We start from the raw sequence: 13,809 nt of genomic DNA, 5'->3' as shown, positions 1-13,809 counted from the left end.
AAAATCCAAAAAAATGGAAATTTTTCTTTAATTTTGATACCTGTTCTTATCGCTCAAAAACTCGATCAATTTAGATTATTGAAATTTTAAATTTGTTATTGGGTTGATATATTTTTTTGATTGGGTCAACCCGAGTATGTTATGAGCTAACCCAATCTTGCCATACCTTTAACATTATATGAAAATTGACTTTTGTAATCGATGTTCAACCCGAACATTGATTATAACTTAACCTAACTTAATTGTTTAAATTATTATAAAAAATAAAAATATTTGGCATTTATGATTGTGAGAGGGAAACGAAGCATTCCTTGAAAGAGTGTTGAAACATTTCCCTAACATACGTGTTTTAAAACCGTGAGGTTGATAGCGATATGTCAAAACGGACAATATTTACTAACAATGGACTTGGCCTGTTACAAATGGTATAGAGCCCGCCATCGAGTGGTGTGTCAGCAATGACATTGGCACCCAAAGGAGGGTAGATTGTGAGATCCCACATCGGTTCGAGAGGGAAACCAACCATTCCTTATAAAGGCATGAAAACTTCTCCTCCATCGCGTTTTAAAACCGGGTCACGACTACAAATGACTAAAAATTCATAATTTTCTCTCAAAATTTTAATGTCTAATTGGGCCGGGCCTTAGATTCACAAGCCCATTTATCTGTTCATGAACTTTAATTGGGCCCATCCGAGTTTGGGCCTTATCTGAACTGCCAATTTAAGTGGGCTGAAATTGTAGCCCATTGAAGTGAGTAATGGGCCGAGATGGTCCACTAACCTACTTTTCATTTGACGTGGACATTGAAGGGTGAGAAAATCGATGTGGGTTTCATATACTATATTTACTTTAAATAACCGTATAAAAACCAAACTATATAAATATATATATTATTTAAGAAAATAAATAATTTAATTTAGCTAGACTAAGCTAAGTAAATAACGTAATGTTTAATAACATGACAATACGTGGGACGAGAGATTAAAATATTTGTCTTTTTGGTCGAGGATATACGTTCTAATCAGTTAAGCTATGCTCGAGCAACCTATTTTGAGCGTTTTAAGATGTAACTAAAAATCCTTTATATTTACTATAACACTACAATGTGAGAACGCATAACTAATTTTAGTTAAATGGGTATATCGACTATCAATTAATGGTCTGTTTGGATGAGTATTAACTCATCTAACGTGGAATCAACTCGAGCTAAACGACACAAAAAAGTGAATTTGGTTATCACCATTACAGCATTAACTCATCGAACATAGAATCAATCTAAACCATACGACACAAAAAAAGTGAATTCGATTACCGCCACTAGAGTATTAAACTCATCGAACGTGGAATCAACTCAAACCAAACGACGCCAAAAAGTGAATTCGGTTATCACCACTGAAGTATTAAACTCATCGAACATGGAATCAATCCGAACCAAACGACGCAAAAAAATGAATTCGATTATCACCACTGAAAGTATTAAACTCATTGAACGTGGAATCAACCCAAACCAAACGATGCCAAAAAGTGAATTCAATTATCACAACTCAAGTATTAAACTCATCGAACGTAGAATTAACCTGAACTAAACGACGCCAAAAAGTGAATTCGATTATCACCACTGGAGTATTAAACTCATCGAACGTGGAATCAACCCAAACCAAGCCGACACAAAAAAAAGTGAGAGTCGGAGGGCCGGGGGGCCCGACAAGTGTCAGCATTTGAAGGAGAAATGAGGGAAATAAAAAGCAGGAAAAAGTTGAATATATAGTTGGAAGTTTGTGATGATTTGAGCATTTTGGGAACAAAACGACGGCGGTGTGTCACGGGACTGCGCTTTCACATGTCCGAACCCAATTGCCAAATCCCACACTCCCTTCGGTCGGTCCCAAACCACCCAATCATTTCCCAATCGTAAGCACCTTCGTTTCGCTCGGTTCTAGCTAACTCGAGAATTTATTATAACCGTCTAATAATGATTCCTTGACTAGATATACCGTCACGTAACTTTCGTATTTCATGAAATTTGATTGAACGAAGCTATTTAAAGTGAGTCGGTTTCGTTCGTTTTTTTTCTTACTAACATCTATATAACTGGAGACTTTAACCCTTAACCTCGAGATTTTACCCTTCATTTATTTAAATCAAATTCATAACATGTTGTCCTCCGTACCCGCGAGCACGAGCCAAGCTTCATTTCGCCTAAATACAGCTCAAATCTTAGTGAATTTTCGATTGCATCAACGTGTTGCCCTCCATAACCTCGGTATATTAACCGTTGACTCTATTCAGGTAGAACATAAAAAAAAATGCTTAAGGTTGTGAAATTTACATTTTTACCCTTGCCTTTTATTCTCATTTAGAGGGGTATATTCCAACTAGCTCTTAATTCAAATATTAAGTGGATTATAATTTACTTTTTTACCCTTACTTTATATTATTTGTTTGGTGTCGTACTGAGTGTGTGTGTTTTAAGTTAGGACAGAGTACCACTCTGACAAACCTATTATTAATGCAAATTTCTTAGTATATTTTATATATTTTTATTTGGCTCGGGTCAATCCAAGGGTTTTGTCCCATGAACTCGAAACCGAACCAAGTCAGTTCGGGTTTAGAAAAATGAACCCAAACCAACCTGAAAAGCTAATCCAACCCAACCCAACCCTTATAGTTCGGGTTGGGTTGGTCCGGGTTGTCGAGTTGAATGTACACCCCTATATAGAGGTATATTCGGGATAGCTCTTATTAAGGAAACAAACTTAGCTCTTACCGATTCTGTTTAAACCCTAATTCTTGAATCTCTGACCATTTCTAAAATGAAAAATCTTAAATATTAAGTGGATTACAATTTACGATTTTACCCTTACTTTTTATTCTTTCCCAGTAATGCTTGTCTAGAGAGAGGTATATTTGGACTAGCTCTTAATTTAAACCTTAAGTGAATAATTTACATTTTTACCCTTGCTTTTTATTCTCGTTTAGAGAGGTATATTCGGGCTAGCTCTTAATTTAAACGTTAAGTAGATTGTAATTTACGTTTTTACCCTTGCTTTATATTATTTCTAAATGAATGCTCGTTTACCGAGGTATATTCGGGCTATCTCTTAATTTCGCTGATTACAAATGAAAAAGTTTAAGGAAACAAACTACCGATTTTGTTTAAACCCTAATTCTTGAATCTCGAACCATTTCTAAAATGACAAATCTTAAACATAAGTGGATTATAATTTACGTTTTTACCCTTTCTTTTCAATTTTTTTTAAAGGAAGGCTCGTTCAGAAAGGTATACTCGGACTAGCTCTTAATTTCGTTAATTACAAATGAAAAGGCATAAGGAAACAAACTTAGCTCTTACCGAGTTTGTTTAAACCCTAATTCTTGAATCTCGAACCATTTCTAAAATGACAAATCTTAAACATATGGGGATTATAATTTACGTTTTTACCCTTGCTTTTCATTTTTTTAAAAAAGGAAGGCTCGTTTAGAAACGTGACTAGCTCTTAGTTTTGCAAATTATGAATGAAAAGGCATAAGGAAACAAATTTAGCTCTTACCGAGTTTGTTTAAATCCTAATTCTTGAATCTCGAACCATTTCTAAAATGACAAATCTTAAACATAAGGGGATTATAATTTACGTTTTTACCCTTCCTTTTCATTTTATTTTTTAAAGGAAGACTCGTTTAGAAAGGTATACTCGGACTAGCTCTTAATTTCACTGATCACAAATGAAAAAGTAAAAGGAAACGAACTTAGTTCATACCGAGTTCGTTTAAACCCTCATTCTTGAATCTCGAACAATTTCCAAAATGACAAATCTTAAACATTAAGTGGATTATAAATTACGTATTTACCCTTGCCTTTTATTCTTTCTAAGGAAGGCTCGAGCCAACTCTTAATTTCGCTAATTAAAAATGAAAAAATATAAGAAAACAAACTTAGCTTCTACCGAGTTTTTTTAAACCCTAATTCTTGAATCTCGAACAAACGAACAATCACGACTTATTTAAAATTTAGACAAATTTTAATATCTTAACTAATAATTATATAATCATAATTACTTGACCAATAATTAAAAAAAAAAATCTAATTATTTTCTCTCTCTTAATCATGGTTTTGCGTGCTAACCACCAACTTCAATTTACACGAACATTATAATATTAACTTTCTCAAACACATTGATTTTATGACCAAACCATAAAATCAACCACTCATTGGGGGCAAAATGGTCATTCCATGTGCCCCCCCCCCCTACCTCCCATAATTTCTCCTATTTATATCATTTTTTTTTTAATTCAGAATATTTTTTAATACGTATTATTTCTGGTGTAGTCTGTCAGTATCAATAATAATAATAATAATTTCGTCCTCATAATTATTATTGTGAATTAAAATATTTTTTTATTAAATTATAAATTTTTGGTATAGTAAATAAAAGATAATAAACCAATTTAGTATTTAATTTAAAATTTTTAAAAAAATTAAATTATTAACCGTTCATTTACAAATAAATAAATAAATATATATATATATATATATATATATATATATATATATATATATATATTATAGTAAATGAAAGATAATAAACCAATTTAGTAGTTTAATTTAAAAAATTTAAAAATTAAATTATTAACCGTTCATTTACAAATAAATAAATAAATAAATAAATAAATAAATAAATATATATATATATATATATATATATGTTATAGTAAATGAAAGATAATAAACCAATTTAGTATTTAATTTAAAATTTTTAAAAATTAAATTATTAACGTTTCATTTACAAATAAATAAATAAATATAAATATATATATATATATATAAACTAAAAAGTTATAATAAATATTTGTATATCGTATTATTTTATGGTACAATCTTTCTCTTGAGAAAGTTGTTTGATTTATGTACATTACTATAATCGAATCGCGTATAAAATAGAGTTTTTGTTCAGACTGAACATCTATATTTAATTTCTCCTAAAGTATTTGTAGTTTGCTCGGTACTTATTCACCAGAAACGAACTTCACCATGTAGCATTACTAACGTGACACCGATCATCACGTCTAAAATCATATTTACGACATACCCATTTGTCCTAGTACTGGGTAGGAGCCCGACAGTCACTTCTTTTCCTTAAACCACAACTAGGAGCGGGAGGAGCTACTTGATAGTCTTATGGTAAACGATGCCATCGACATTGATTTCACAACCTTAGCTTTGTGAGCATGCCTGTCTAACACGATAACGACGGAGAGAACGAAAAAAAAGAATTATTTTTTATTTTTTAAATGAAAGGCACCAACATTAAAATATTTAAAAAAATCCATGTAATCTCTAATTATAACATGGGATCCATGAACCAATAATAATGAAATAATTTAAAATAAAATTATTTTAAAAAAAGTGGAAATGTATAAAATACTTATTTTTAAAAAAAAAAAAGAAATAAAAAGATAATAGAGTAATAATAGGTTTGAAGAAATGGTTTGACCGTGTAGCGCCACGTGGCAGCTGCAGCCAGTGAAGTTCGAAAGCGACGTTTTTTTTTTTTTTTTTTTTTTTTTTTTTTTNTTACCTTCTTCGCCGGTTGGTTTCATAATGCGATACCGAAATCGAAGCTAAAAAGGAAAAATCTGTAGCCGTTCCCTAAAATATTTCTTCGATTTTCAGTTCTTCAGCCCACCATTTTCTGCTCCCTAACTCACCCGAGTCATTCAATCCCAGTTCATAAATCATTCAATCTGTTCATCTTTTTCTGTTTTTTTCGTCAATTTCTTTGTGGATTTGTTGTTTCGAGCTCTTTTTTCACCTCCATTTCACGTTTTAACGCCGCCATTGTTGCCGTTTTTCATCTCTAGTTCTGATTTCTGTGTTCCTTTTTGATTATTTGCTCTGTTTTTGTTGGAACTTGGAGGAGTGGGAGAAGGAATTTCGTTGTTTTTTTGGGTTTTTTTTTTTTTTTTTTTTTTTTTTTTTTTTNTTGAAATCTGTTTGTTTAGTTTCTCTTTTGGATTTTGGGTTCAATTTTTGAGAGATGAATCTGTATGTCTCTTAATCGGTTGTTGTTTGATTCTTTTGATGCTCTGATCGATTCCCCAACTCGTTCTTTTGATTTTGGGTTTTTGGGGGATTTTGATTGTTGGGTATCGAGATTTGGTTGGGAAATGCGGGATGTTCTTTGATTGAGTTTCTCCATTGCCGTTATGTGCGGCGTGGTTCATGCGGCGCGTTTGATTTGAAGTTGTGAATCATGATTTTCCTCAAGATTCTAGGGTTTATGCGCTCGTTTGCGGCTGATTTCTACTGCGATTTTCAAGAATTTGTATGGTGATATGGGTTCTTTACTCATCTAAGCTCTGCAAGTATCTCACATTATCGCCATTGGAGCTAATTTAAGCAGGTACTTGCTCGTTTATTCAATAAAATTCAAGTCAGATTTAGAATCCGCCATCGTTGTTGAAGAATCTGATTTCTCTGTTTCTGTGAGATTCCATTGATTATTCCAAGCTTTTTTGTTCAACGATTCCGAAAGGGAAAAAAGTAATATCTGGAAAAGAATAAGGATCTTGCAACGGTTCAAATTTGTATCCCTTCCTTCATTCAAAGCTGCTTTTGATTTATTGCCCATTAGAAGATCTTTATAGCGTATCCGTTATCACTTTGTGGCAATTTTAACTCTCATTTGAGTATTGTTCTGTTCTCTGGTTGAGCTGAAATCTACGTGCATTGCTGTGAATTGTGAGATTTCAAAGCATCCATGGGGCTTCCTAGAAGTCTCGTGATGCTGATTGTTCAAATGTGGTTCTTGTTTTTGGCTGATCTGGTTATGGTTCGATCAACCGATACTCGTTCTTCGGCGCGTTCTTTGGATGTTCTTCTCCAGGAATATGCTTATAAGGCATTGGTTAACCCGAAAACTGGTATTCCTTACGATGCAGCCGCTCCCTCGAACTTGACTGGGATTAGCATTAGAGCTATGAGGCTGAGGAGTGGTAGTTTTCGACGGTACGGTGTTGTTTCATTCAAGGAGTTCGATATCCCGACTGGTGTTGTCGTGCAGCCATATGTTGAGAGGCTTGTTTTGGTGTATCAGAACTTGGGGAACTGGTCTGAGGAGTATTATGCATTGCCTGGTTATACCTTTTTAGCACCAATGTTGGGTCTTCTTGCTTACAATGCCTCCAATCTCTCGGCTACTAATCTTCCCGAACTCGAAATGAGAGCTTCCGGTGACCCGATACATGTCAAGTTCGACAATGTCAAGCCCCTCCCGGATGGCGCCGTTGCAAAGTGTGTTTGGTTTAATCTTCAGGGAATAGCCAATTTCAGCAGTGTGGAGTCTGGTAACACATGTTCAATGATCCAACACGGGCATTTCTCTATCGTCGTCGAATCCATCGCTCCTTCTCCTTCACCAGTCTCCCAGTCGCCCCCGGGGGCTGTGATCCCGAATGCACCTCCACCTTCAAGCAAGAAAAACACCACCAGAGTGTGGATCATTGTAGGATCTGTGGTGGGTGGAGTGTTGCTGTTGGTGTTGCTATCACTCCTCATTTGTTGGGTTCATAAGTTAAAGCAAAGAAACAAAATGGAACAGATGGAGAGGGCAGCAGAATTGGGAGAACCTCTACAAATGGCAATGGTGGGCGACACAAAAGCACCCACGGCAACCGTGACACGAACGCAGCCGACTCTTGAGACAGAATACGTCCCTTAAGCTCCTCCATCGACCCCGATCACTCATCACGGTACCAAGATATTCATCCTTTCTAGTTCCTTTGCTGATCTTCTCTGGTTTTGATGGTATTCTTGTGAGTAGTAGAAGTTTTAATGATGATTTTTGTGTAAATGCCGTTTATTTCTGATACATGTATGATGAATGATTCATTGTTTCGCACAAAAAGTGTTACTGAGAACTGATTCTTCTTCTTCTTCTTCTTCTTCTTCTTATTGTTCTTCATGTTCTTATGTATCTGCTGAATTTGGTTTTATGCAATTTCGAAGGTAATAAAGAGAGATTCTTCATGAAATGTTTTGTTCTGAATTCTTTTTCTTTTTCCTGTTTGTGATGTTAGGATTTCGTCGGTGGCTTGCTTATGTGTTTGACTAAATAAACAAATTTTTTGTTCTCTTCTGCTGTTTCGATTTTGAATTTAGTCAATCTCGTTATTACGGTTGATATAATACGTCTCTAAGTTGTTAAGAGGCAGGTCGATCTAAGACTACTACTTTGACGGTTTGATTCTCGTACGTCTCTAAGTTGTTAAGAGGCAGGTCAATCTAAGACTACTACTTTGACGGTTTGATTCTCGTACGTCTCTAAGTTGTTAAGAGGCAGGTCGATCTAAGACTACTACTTTGATGGTTTGATTCTCGCCCGAAAATAACAAAGTTAAGGATTAATAAAAATTTTTTTAAAAAGAACTATTGAACCTAAAGTTCATTCATACCGTTAAACTTTTTTAACTCTCACTCTACCTGTCTCTATTTTTTTAATAAAAATTAAGGGTAAAAATTTATAAATTTTTTAAACTTCTGGTATTTTTATAACAATATTTAAAAATTTAAACCAAACCGGAAAAATACTTTTAATTTTTTTTTAAAAAGTTAAAGATATTATTCAACGTTTATCACTGTATCAGATAGAAGGGTACGTTTAAAGCCTATTTACCTCGTAAAATCACTTTCTCGCCATTCTTGTAATACCTCGTAAAATCACTTTCCCGCCATTCTTGTAATCGTCAGTTGTAATCCAGTTCCTCCCGTCTTTCTGTTACCTAGGATTCCTCTGTTATGAGCCTCCCTCGTAAAATCACTTTCCCGCCATTCTTGTTCCCTCGTAAAATCACTTCCCCGCCATTTTTGTAACTGTCACCTGTAATCCAATTCCTCCCGTCTTTCTGTCGTAAAATCACTTTCACGCCATTCTTGTAACCGTCACCTGTAATCCAATTTCTCCCGTCTTTCTGTTACCTAGGATTCCTCTATTATGAGCAAGGCCTGGGTTGACGAATCTTGTTATGTTCCGAAGAAAAGAAACCAAGTCAGTAAAAGTAAATTTTTTTATGAAATTAACCTAACAAAAATTATTATTTTGTGGATGATTCATTCAATCTAAGCTCCTCATAACTTTAGGCTTTATTTATTACAAATATGTTTTTTGGTTGTTGTTGACATTGACATGTTGGATTTTTGTCTTTCCTTTCCACTAGAATTTAAAATCTTTTTTTTTTTTTTTTGTTAATTAAATATATAAATAAGAAATCCCAAAGGTATTTGATTGAGAATGAAGTGGTGGGGCCATGGAGGGGAGAAAATGGAATTTGGGGGGAAAAAGCAAATATAAATTATATAAAAACAGTATTTGTATTTTTATTAATTGACCATCTTAGACATCTTCTGTACTAAACGCTGCGTTTTGGTGCATTCAACACTAGAAGAAATCCAACTCTAAGAGGACAAAACAGTAATTTCCAGCCCAATATTATTATTATTATTATTATTTTATTCCTTTAATTTCTAAAATTTTCAAAAAGTGTTGTATAATATGGGCATAATACAGGCTGTAGAACAAGCTAAAAAGGGCTGCCTTTTGTTTTTGTCTTTGCCATTTTTTATAATTATTTTAATATTTTTATTTATTTATGTATTTATTTATTTAATAAATAAGTAATTTCTGCCTTTGGGAAAGTGCTTTACATTAAAAAGCTGAAATGGAAATTGAAGAGAGAATAAATAAAGGAAGGCAGGCTATTCTCTACTTTAGTTTAGTAAAGGTAAGTGTAGCTGAACAAAAAGAAAACCAATCCATACATATAAAAACTTGGTCTACGAACGATTCATCATACGAGAGAATCAACTTTTAACTATAAAACCCGTTACAAACGTACATCAACCAAACCAAATGGGTTTAATAACCCGGATAATAAGTCCAAGTCCATGATTAATATAGGAAGAGGAGATTCTTTCAGGGATTGAATCGGATCCTCCACATCAAAACTCTTAGAGTCTTTATCTCGAAGTGTTGTTCCTTTTTAAGCTAGATTGTTTTTGGTCAATTTGAACATAACGGAATGCATAAGACACAAATTACCACTTCTAATGTCAATGACTCGACCCTCTCTACAATTGTTAGAACTCAAAAATAAAAAGATTTGTTCGACTTTTCGACTACGCTTACCTGGTTTGGAGGCCTGCCACTTCGAATGTTAATGACTCGACCATCTCCACAATCGTCAAAACTCAAAAATAAAAAGCTCTGTTCGACTTTTAGACTACACTTACCTAGGTTTGGAGGCCTGCCACTTAGACTGTCAATGACTCGACCATCTCCACAATCGTCAAAACTCAAAAATAAAAAGCTCTGTTTGACTTTTAGACTACACTTACCTGGGTTTGGAGGCCTGCCACTTAGACTATCAATGACTCGACCATCTCCACCATCGTCAGAACTCAAAAATAAAAAGCTCTGTTCGACTTTTAGACTACACTTACCTAGGTTTGGAGGCCTCCCACTTAGAATGTCAATGACTCGACCATCTCCACAATTGTTAGAACTCAAAAATAAAAAGTTTTGTTCGACTAAAAGTCGACACTAATCTACGTTTGGAGGCCCAAGTGTGGACGAATGACAATATTCCTTGGCTACTAAGTTGGTTTTCCTTGGGTATCTAACCTCAAAAAGTAAAGAAAAACGGCCTAAATGTTCAGTTTCCAAGCCAATTTTCCCATTGTGATTAAAAATCCACCAGCTATAACTTGTACAGTTGCCACCATGTCCCACTTCCTTTGGGACCTTTTCAGGGCAATAATCACAAGACCTGATGCATTTTTTTCAGCTAAAGAAAGTGGTCAGAAAGGTGTTCCTATGGAATAGTAGTATGGCCAGGGTCTTACTACACCTACTACTGCTTACCACCACATGCTCTAGAATAATTCTAAACTAAATGGGGTGTTGGGTGCTGCCAATATTTCACCAACATTTCCACCACTATTTAATGGAAGGTCCACTTCTGAACAGAAACTCAAAACTACACGAACAAAATCATTATTTCAGTATCAATGTCCGTAGATTTATGGCTGTCACCCTCTCTATAAACAGATACTGCCATTAGCCTATGGGAGATGTGGAGAGTAGCAGCACAGACATTATGGCACATGATTCAGACACATAAACTATCATGCCTTCTACTACAACTCTACTTCTTGTTATTATTGCATCAAAATCTATATCATGAGTTTCCTATGGGAAAAGGGTGGACAGAAAATAAAAACTTACAAGGACTCAAAGCTATTCATCATCATTACTGGGTTTCCTCCTGCTCAAGGAGGTAAAGCTAGTTCCAGAAAACAGAAACTCAAGAGTCAACATTCAGGAGAAAATCTACTTTGATATGAAGAAGCAATTCTTGATGATCGATTATACTTATGTTCAGATAAACATAGGAAAAATGAAACAAATTGATAATACACGACAGTGATCATCATCGTACAGACATCTGCATTCTGCAATAGAAACTTTTATTCCTTCATCAAGAGTGCATCCGTGACAACTCCTGCACCTAGGACAACATTAGCGTTAGTTCTAAAGTCGAGAGTTTCCTAAGTATAGTGAGAAATCAATAGATAAAGAAAAAGAACCAAAGAGCTTCAGATGCAAAGCTGAGAATCCATTTAATATGCCTCCTTGCTCACATGCATACTTAGATAGGTTTTATGCAAGATTTCAATTTGAATTCACGGGTACCTTTCCCTCCAAGCTTATGTAGCAGGAAAAGGGTTTTCACATTGTTTAGGTAAACTTAAAGCTATTACAGAAGACAAACTTGTAATCACCACTACTTTTTTTAAATAATAAAGAGGGGGAAATTTTGTTGACAGTGAGGACTGCTGGGAAAAAATAAAAAATAAAAACGCTATGATCCTCGATTAAGGAACCGCAAGAGGAGGGCACTTGGAATTGGGTGGAGGAGCTTGCGTCACACGGTGAGTTTTCTCAAAAAATATCTATACCTAGAGAGCTCCGCTCGATTACCTAATGAAACGTCACAACTCCGATGTAGTTTTGAGGAGGCAACGTCATGGACTACAGAGACAACTTAAGAGAAGAAAAACGCATGGGCAGGGCTCCTGCGTGAAGTAGAAGAAAGTGGGGAACCGATCTGACTGAACTGGTTCCAGCCTGTTCACTTGAACCGGACCCAACCGGTCTAGTTGGATCAGGTCCAGCCGATTATGTTGGACCGTTTTGGTCCAACCGAACTGGAAACGCTTATTTTGCCTGGTTTACATCATTTTAATTACAATTTCACCCCGGTTTCAATAGTTCTAATATTTTCCCTTAATGTAGAACCCAACTAAGAACTTTTGGGAAAATTTGGAAATTCTCGAAGACCCGAACCAAACTCGGGAAAGTCTAAAACAAGTAGCCACATGGATTATTTTTAAGCAATACTTGTAGGGGTCGATTAGAACAATGAACAAATTTATTAGAAAGCATGATGATAAACCTAATTGATCAAGTTGCAAATAGTTAAGCCTAGAAACTCATTCGTAATCTAGTTTAGCGCAATTTTATGTTTAAAGCTTCCACTTGTACGTTGTGAACCCCTATTAGTCCTAACTTTATAAGGACTTCAGCATGTCTCGTATGTTTGTAAATCCGTTGATTGAGCATGTTGGACACCGTTATATATGCATGGTAGTACGTTATAGGGATTAGACACCCTGACTGGATATTATATTGGATAAATGCTATGTGCCCTAGAGAGCCTAGATGAGTATATGCATGATCATGAGTAATTATTGCATTCCCTTAGTCCTAGAACTTACATTGGGTCCCACAGGTATTTTTGGGTGACCAGGCAAATCAAGTAGGGACGATTAAGGTGCAACCCCTAATAGTAAACTTACCTAGCATGGTTAGGGTGGGAAAAGACTTTCTAAATCTTCTGATGATGCGCGGGATTACTAGATTTAGTTGGTGCTTCTACACTCTCCTCTCTCAGGATATGCCGACAAGGCTGGAGGAGCTACTGACTATCCTGATTTTGATTCGTCAACGGATGCAAGAGAGGAAGCTACTGGGGGCAGAGGCAGGAGTACCCGTCTCAGGCGGGAAAAGAGAAGGAACTCAGTATGACCTTTAGCTCGTTGGAAGGAATTCGTAGCGGCATTAGAGTCTACTTGATACATAGAGGTTACTTATCACCCATAGAGGACGTTAGAAGTCATCGAGGGTATGCTACTTGGGTAAACCAAGTAGACAGTTCATATGGAGTGCAGACGGTCAGAATACTAGTCTGCGTATAGTGCATAGGTTACCTCATACACAAGAGACTTACCCATGAGCCCATTATAGGACAAGTTGACCCATGTGCCAATAGCACAAGGTTAAGGATAGACTTTGAGAAACATAAACAAAAGGCTATGTACATTCAAACCCGACATTATGGTCCAAGGGACATAGTTATACACCTTAGAGTAGGAGTATATAGAGTTTAGGTACGTATAAGCCTTATTGGGCCAGTACAAATAGTAAGTCATGACATTGGCTAATGCTAGTGTCAGAATATGAACACATAGTTTAAGAGACCATCGTAAAGATTAAGTCCAACGAGAGCCTACAAGTAGGTTGCTTACTAAGTATTTTTATACTCATTCCATATTATTCTTTTTTTTTTTTTCCAGATGGAGTGTAGACCACTGTTGGCAGCAGGAGCATGCAGAGCCGTGCAGCTGCAGGGAGTCGATCAAGTCATCCTCCATCTTGTCATATTAATATTATTTTAAATGCTGCTTCTTGAA

The 13,809-nt window shown here is 35.5% G+C and overlaps 2 protein-coding genes across 3 annotated transcripts in view; one reads left to right on the top strand and one right to left on the bottom strand.

Moving 5' to 3' along the window:
- Positions 1–5,606: 5,606 nt before the first annotated feature.
- On the top strand, positions 5,607–8,033 carry LOC111804409. Its single transcript, XM_023689204.1, has one exon. It carries the CDS (start codon positions 6,761–6,763, stop codon positions 7,718–7,720), a length of 960 nt encoding a protein of 319 aa, XP_023544972.1. The 5' UTR covers positions 5,607–6,760; the 3' UTR covers positions 7,721–8,033.
- A 3,244-nt stretch (positions 8,034–11,277) lies between these two features.
- Positions 11,278–13,809, bottom strand: part of LOC111803048 (NADH dehydrogenase [ubiquinone] 1 alpha subcomplex subunit 1) — a 4,084-nt gene continuing 1,552 nt past the window's right edge. Inside the window, exon 3 of one of the 2 annotated variants that reach the window (XM_023687300.1) lies at positions 11,278–11,564. The gene's annotated coding sequence lies outside the window, so the exon portion shown is untranslated. The remainder of the gene's footprint in view (positions 11,565–13,809) is intronic. The other variant, XM_023687301.1, reaches the window with a different exon arrangement.

This window comes from Cucurbita pepo, chromosome LG10, assembly GCF_002806865.2.
Source record: "Cucurbita pepo subsp. pepo cultivar mu-cu-16 chromosome LG10, ASM280686v2, whole genome shotgun sequence".
NCBI classification, from domain to species: domain Eukaryota; kingdom Viridiplantae; phylum Streptophyta; class Magnoliopsida; order Cucurbitales; family Cucurbitaceae; genus Cucurbita; species Cucurbita pepo.
Note: the sequence above shows the minus strand (reverse complement) of the source record. Positions and strands in the feature narration are given on the sequence as shown.